This window comes from Camellia sinensis, chromosome 10 (genome assembly GCF_055761805.1).
Source record: "Camellia sinensis isolate YWXY chromosome 10, ASM5576180v1, whole genome shotgun sequence".
Lineage (NCBI taxonomy): Eukaryota > Viridiplantae > Streptophyta > Magnoliopsida > Ericales > Theaceae > Camellia > Camellia sinensis.
The window spans coordinates 8,076,767-8,084,344 of record NC_138970.1 but is presented as its reverse complement, the minus strand read 5'-3'; the positions used below and the strand labels follow the sequence as shown (position 1 = coordinate 8,084,344).

Here is a 7,578-nt window from a genome sequence, read left to right as displayed (position 1 = left end):
TATACCACTGTTTGGTTTTTAACATTATGCCTATGTATCTATTTGAATTTTTCATAGTTGCTTATTTTTCCCTTAACCATAGACCTCCTTATGCTTTAGGAATGAATATTATAATTTCCCTGATGTAAAAAGAGGAATGAATTTTCTATTCAAGGGGGACCATGTGCTGAATTCCATTGCATAAGAGAATGAGGGAGGAAAGGAAAATGTTTTATTTTAATGTGTTTGCTGAACCATTAACAGTTTCAAATTGTGCTGAATTCAAAGTGTCCAAAGTGTAGCTGAACTAAAAATAGTTTCAAATTGTTTTTTTTTTTTTTTTTTGTCTTTGCAAGGCCAAAGTGTGCAAATATTTTCATTGTATCAATAAGGGTTACTCAATCCAATGCATGAAAACTCTTTCTGTTTACATAGTTGGTCATGGACAATAGTGTTAGTCATGTATAACATCTTTAAGTTCCCAATCAATTTTAGAGGATGTGGATTCAATTCTTCGTAATTACTGCAGAGGCATGTCATCCTCTAGTAACTATGCTTCCAGTGCTGAGACCTTGGATTTGAGGTACGAGGCTTTGAAATGTGAGTGTGGTGTAAGAGCTGCCATAAGGGTAACCGAATCTGAGAAGCCATCAAAATGAAGACTGTATGTAATTTGTGAGAAGAGAAATTGTCAATTTTGGAGGTGGTGTACCCCAAAATCTGTGACGATGGTAAAGAGGCAGAGGAACGAGACAAGTCTTTATCAAAATCAAAACATCGAGACTGTAGGACTAAAAGTGAAGAACCAAATGCTTGAGCAATCCATAACATTTATGAAATAGCTTGTTGTGGGTTTGCTCACAATTTGTATTGTTCTGTCAGTTGCATTACTCTTCAAATTATTGTAGGTGGCTTTTAGATCATGTGTTTTTTTGCTAAGTTGTGTACCCAATGATGAGACGTCTATTGTAGTAACCTTATGTTTTATACTAATCATGCCATGTATGGTTATTTTGTACTAATCTTATGTTTTAATGCAACCAATGATTAATGAGTATGTGTTAAACAATTTTTTTTTCTTTCATAGAATGAGTACCCAAGAGGAAACACAATATGAAAATAGGAAGAATAAGGGAAAATCCTCTCAAGTACCATCTGTTAAGTCTCATTGGGATGCAAAATCAAATGAAATTTTTATTAAGCTTTGTGTTGAGCAAGTGAAGGTCAAACACAGACCTGGTACACACTTAGATAGGGTCGGGTGGGAAAATGTCATAACTACGTATAGACACCCCATTTTTGACCGACCTTAAAGACTCCGACGTCACCAACTGAGCGCTCGGTGATGTCGCATGTTGTGCTCGTTCTAAGGTTTCGAAGTCTCGGCTGAGAGCCTTGCCTCCGGGCTTCGGGACTCTTTTGTGCTTTGCCTCGGTTTGCGAACCAGGTCCTGTTTTCTCCGTTTTCTCTTCTTGAAGGGAGGGAGAGGTCTCATAGACCATCTCTTAGTAGCCGTAGGCTACGTTTCGTGGTCGTAGGCCATTTTTCCCGTTTAGAGACCAGTTTCTAGTTTTTCGGAGCCGTCGACCGTGTGCCTCAGTTCGGGACCGCTTAACTACCTCCGTTTGCTCCGGTTTTTGGCACACACCTTGTTTCCTCTCCTTAGAGGGACACTGTGGCCCAGGAGACCACCTTCGGGGTCACACGCCACTTCCGGCGCTTAACAGTCAGTTTTTGGGGCCCCTGGCTGCGCGTTTTGGCCCCCGAACCCTCGTTTTGTATCAGTTAGGGTTCATTTTTGGCATGGACCCTAGTTTCATTGTTAGGAAGGTGGTACAAGGGTGGGAGACCACCTTTTCTTCTTGGAGACCAGCTTTCTCCTTGGAGACCACTTTTCTCTCTCCTCTAGTCAGTTTTCTTGTTGGGAAACTGGTCTCCCTCACTTTTGGGCCATAATTTCTGGCCTCCCATACCACTATTATGTTGCATTCATCTGGGAGGCCACCTATTTGGTATGGCTGACCACCTTTGGTGCTTGACCCTTTTGACCCCTTAGTCTCCCTCACTTTTGAGCCACATTTTCTAGTTTCCCATACCACCACTGTGTTGTATTCACCTGGGAGGCCACCAATATAGGTAGGCCGACCACCTTTTTTTCTTGAACCTTTTTACCCCTGGTCGACTGACCAGGGCAAGTGGTTGGCCGACCACTTGAACTGGTCGACCAGCTTTCTCTTTTTTTGTCCTTTTGAGTGCAATACAGCTGTGCCAGCTGGGAGGCATTTGCCCCATCCTCTGAGATTTAACCCTTTTGTTTGTCTTCTTAAGGAAGCTTTGGCCCTTTTTGCTTAGCTTCTAAGAGAAGCTTGGCCTTTTGTCAAGTTTCTTGAGGAAGCTTGACCCCTTTGGTCTAGCTTCCTCAAGAAGCTTGACCTTTTTGGTGTAGCTTCTTTTAGAAGCCTGGTCCCTTTGCTTGAGGCTTCTCCAAGAATCCTTGGACCTCTTCTTCTATAAGAGAGGCTCTCCTCTCCATTTGCAAAGGTTGAACACTTTGGCTAAAGCATACATACACTTCCCTCCATATCTCTCTCCTTCAAGCTTCAAACTCCATTGTTCTTGCACCCATTGCACTACACCTCCAAGCACAACACCTCCATTATCAACCTAAGCACCTTGGAGCTGATTTTTAGAGGCTGAAGAGCTCCTACCTTGGTCCAGAAGTTGCTGGAGGTCTTCTCTACAAGGGTAAGTCACCATTTCCCTCTTTGTAGCTTTATTTTGCTTCATTCTTTAGCCATATTTGCAAGCATTTTTGGATTTTGTCATAAACTAAAAAAAATTTTGTTTTGAGCTTATAAACATGCTTGTTTAAGGTCATTTTTCTGTTGGGGGTCGTCTACTCCCTTGCATGCTTCATTTCCTCATGTTTTGAGCTATGCATTAGAACATTTGTGTTGGCCTTGGTTTGGCCTTTTGGCCACTGAAATCCAGTGGATTTTTAATGGCTAACATGTGTCTTTGAGCTTCAAAATCAGAGAGGGGTGACCTTCTCACCCCTTGTTCTCTTTACTAGCTTTGTTGGCCTTACAAAGGAGCCCCTATTTGCATGTTTCAAAGCCATATTTTAGACCCTATTTGGAGAGTTTTAAGGTCTTCATAGGCTCTGTCCAAAGTCCATTTTTCCATATAAAGTGTCTATTATGCATGTGTAGAACAATCCTATTCAAGGCCTTTCAAAGGGGCTTTGACTTGCATGCTTCCTAGACTAATTTCAGGACCTTTTTGGTGGGTTTTAGGACCCTCATAACCTCTTTCTAAAGGTGATTTTTCTATTTTGTGTGTCCATCATACATGTGTAGAATAACCCCATGCATGGCCTTCTAAAGGAGCCTATCATTCTTGTATGCATTGACTGAGTTTCAGTGGGTTTTTGGGCATATTTTGGCATGGCATACTTCTGTTTTTGGCTGGTTTGGTGAGCTCTCATATGCTTCATATAGTTGTAGTACAACTCATGGTTCACTAGCTTTCTTTGCATGCTTTGTTGACCCTTGATTTTAGCACTTTTTGGCCATGCCTTAAACTGATTTTGTGTATATTTTGGACTGCCCTAGCTCTGTTTTTGAATCTCATGTTTGAATGATGCTTGTTTTGCATGCTTGTAGTTCAATACACTTGCCTAGCTTTGAGATTTGAGGTCTATTGCATGCATATACTGAGATGTTTTCATGCTTTAGGGTCATTTTGCATCATATTTTAGAGCCTATGTGAATGCCATATCCTCATGTTTTCTTCTCTCTAAGTGTGCTTGAGAGTTGTGCATGAGTGCCTTGTATTGAATGAGCTTCATTTCCATGCACTTTGAACCATCATTTTGGGCCATTTTCCCACTGTTTCAGACATGCCTAGGGTCTGTTTGGGGTTGGTTTTGCCATTCGTGCATTGCTTTGTGTACCTATAGTGTAACACACTTCACTAGTTTCGGTATCCGGGCCATCTAGCATGCATTGTGTGAGTCGTTTGCATGTTTCGGGACCATCTTATATGCTATTTCAGAGATAGAATCTGTGTCATTATATTCCATATGTGATCCTTTGCCATGCTTAGTTAGAATCGCATGTTGTGCCTTAAGATCGGTCCTTTGCATTCGTGCATGTTTGCATGTATTTCGGTTGTCTCATTTTCATCATATGGCCACTGATTTGAGTGTGGCTGAGGTCCACTCATATTGGTTTAAGTCCACCTTGCATTGTGTATGCCATGTTACAATGTGTTATGCATGTTATGTTGTTTTAGGCATTGTGTATGCCATCTCATTTCCTTGCATTGCGTATGCTAGGTTGTTAGTCGCATTGTGTATGCCATATGGTTCATAGCATTGTGTATGCTAGTAGCATGTTTGCATCTTATCCTTGCATGTTTGCATGATTAGGTCGCATTGCATTAGGATTGCATGCTAGTTGCATTTGTGCATGTCATGCCATCCTTATTTGTTGCATTGTGTTTGGAGTAGGGTTTAGTCCAAACATGGGAAACGAGGGACATTTTGTACTCCAAGTGACGAAACGTGCCTCGATCCTCGGTCGCCGACACTCTTGACTATCCATGATAGAGTTATTGGCTTTACTTGCTTATATGTGCATTCATTTCATATTGAGTCATGCAATTCAACTCCTCGGCCATCATGCATCGAGATGTGTGATTGGTGGCACGAGGATCGAGGATTACATCCCCCTGAGCTTGTGCAAGGACGGGGAGAGTGATCTTGCACACATATGTTGAAAATATATTGCCTTCTCTCTCTCTTGCCTTTGTTGCAAAAAAACCAGAATCCAGGGGCAGAAAGTGGTCGGCCGACCAGGTTTTCTGGCAGGCCGACCACCTTTTTTGGTTCCCACCACAAAGGGTGGTCGGCAGGTGTCTCCCAAGCCAATACCTGGTCGGCAGCCTTCCCAGGGTGGAGTTTCAGGCACTTGGAGCCTTGTGCAAATTTCTAAAATCAGTTGCAAACAAAGGCGAGACGAGGCATCGCAATGGATTTTCCCGACGAGGCGACTCGAGCATGCATGCATCCATCATCATCCAAAACAAAGCCGAGGCAGTCACATTCATGTAGTTTACATGCTTACTTAGCTAGTTTGTTAATTAGTTAATGATGTGTAATAATTAGCTGTAGTTGTTATTTATTCGGACTGTATTATTTATTCGGACCCCTCAAGGGTGGCAATGTTGTAATAAGTGTGCGTGTATGTGATGTATGTCTTCCAACCCCACGTCTTTCTCCCTTTTATTTATCAGCTTATGATGGTTAGATTAGGGCATGTTTCAATTAGCATACTTATGCTCGCATGTTTGCATTCATTCATCTGTCTTGCATGCACCGGGCTCGGCGTATCATACTAACTGCATTGTATTTCAATTCCGAGTTGAATACGTGTTAGTTGTAGCATTTCACATGCCATTGTAGAATAGCCGAGCCTATTTTAGTTGCATTTTGCATGTGTTGCATTAGGCATTCTAGCATAGTTAGGATTCATGCATGATTTCTAATCAGCTTCTGTTTTGGCTTGGAGTACTCGGTAAGTGTTTATGTTTTAGCATCCTTGCATGTGTGTGAGTGACTGCCATAATAGCATGCTTACCATGAGGCTATGTGCTTATGTGATATACCTACTTGAATGCTTGTGGGGTGAAGGTTGGATTATCTGAATTAGAATAATGCATTGACTGTGAGTTTTAAGCCCACTTGAGAGTGGCAAACCATTACGTTTTCTAAGCCCACCCGAGGGTGGCAAATCCACGTCTTAGCCTACTTGCGGGTAGCACCATCAAACCATTTTCAAAATAAACAAATATGAGATGTGTTGTTCCAATTCAGACGATCCAGTCTATACTTGTATGCTGTGCGCATCACATAGTAAATCTAGGCTAATAACCAGAATAAGAGCACATAATGTTTTCAAAACTCGATATCATGGTTAGTAGAGGCCAATCTTTGATCGGGCGAGCGGGGGTGCTCACGAAGTGACCTTCCCCAATCGTACCCAAGTTCCCGAGCCGAGGCAACTTTGGTGATGACGGGCACGTGGCCTTAGGCAAACGAGTCAGGGTTTCTTAAATTCTCCAAAATAAAATATTTAGGTGGCGACTCTGTATCTGGCAAAGCAGTCCATGTTTGGCACTTCTTTTAAAAAAATCTGTTTTCAAAAATGATTTGCCAGAGTTGGACTCTTTGATGATTCATCGGTCTTGCATTGCACTTTGCGAGATTAGATACAGGACCATGACATTTGAGTCTTGAACTGTAGTGAGCCCAACGAACAAAACGGGATCTCCTCCCAGGACGTTCGGGGACGTCTACACTACGTTTAAAACTATGGCTGGAAAAGCATACCAACGAATACAAATGAAAAACCATTGGGATGTGTTGAAAAAAGATTGGTTGTTGTGGAACAATCTGTTAAGGGGTGAGATAGGCTTAGGCCGTGATACATTGACTGGAGCTATATCTGCATCTGATGAGTGGTGGACCAAGAAATTGGAGGTATTTAAATTGCTTAATGTACATATTCTGTTTGTTTTTGTTGTTTAAACACACCAAATTTTGATACTTGTAAATGTTAAATTTTTTCTTTGTAATTGTTGCAGAGGTATCCTGATGTTGCTAAATTCTGGCGTATGCCGTTGCAATTTAGTGAAGACTTAGACATACTATTCTCAGATGCAGCTGCTACAGGAGAATGGGCATATACTCCTAGTTCAGGGGTTATGCCTGACACTGATGACAATGTGGAGGAATTTCATACCCCACATGATGCTGAATATGATGATGATGATTTGGAGGTGGTTCATCCCTTTGAGTTAAACAAAAAGCGTTCATCAAACACTGGTGGTTCATCAACCAAGGGCAAGACAAAGAAGAAATTTACTGGTGCAGCTCTAATTAACAAGGCTTGATCGTATAGTCAATGTTGTTGAGTCATCTTCAACAACTTCAACACAGACCTCATCAAGATATCCTTCAATTGCAGAATGTTTGGCGAAGTTGGAAAACATCCCTGGTGTGTCCTCGGATAATGAGCTGTATGTATGGGCCACCCGATTGTTCTTACGAGACAAGCGTTGTGAGTGCTTCATGACTCTTCCTACAGATGAAGTTCGGCTTAGGTTTATAAAGTTAGAGATTGAGATGGAGAAGACCACCACAGGTTATCACAGCTAATTGTGGACTGCCCGGTTGTTCTTAACACTTTTATTATAAAGTTGTATTAATAAATGTTGGACTTTTAATTGTGGACTTATTATTTCGAATTTTATTAATATTATGTTAGACTTTGTTAGTTAAATGGTTGAATGGTTGGTGGGTAGGTGACATTTTTTCAGTTGAATGGTAGGTGAATGGTTGACTTGTTGAATGTTAGTTGAATATGAATGGTAGGTGTCACAACCTGCTCCCCGTATCCAAGGGTTGAGTATCGTGATGGCCAGTAACTGAAGTTACCTCCGGCCAATTCATAAACAAATTAATAAACGCAAGCGGAAGTAAAATTTTAACGAGGGTACCAAAATAATCATCGGAACTTCTATTTTTATTACAAA

General features: G+C 41.4%; 1 protein-coding gene across 1 annotated transcript; it reads left to right on the top strand.

Annotated features, from left to right (window-relative positions):
• The first annotated feature begins 6,355 nt into the window (after positions 1-6,355).
• On the top strand, positions 6,356-7,201 carry LOC145800115 (L10-interacting MYB domain-containing protein-like). The gene is made up of 3 exons (XM_082889758.1): positions 6,356-6,523; positions 6,628-6,910; positions 7,011-7,201. The coding sequence occupies exons 1-3, from the start codon at positions 6,356-6,358 to the stop codon at positions 7,199-7,201; spliced, it is 642 nt and encodes a 213-aa protein (XP_082745884.1).
• The last annotated feature ends 377 nt before the right edge of the window (positions 7,202-7,578 follow it).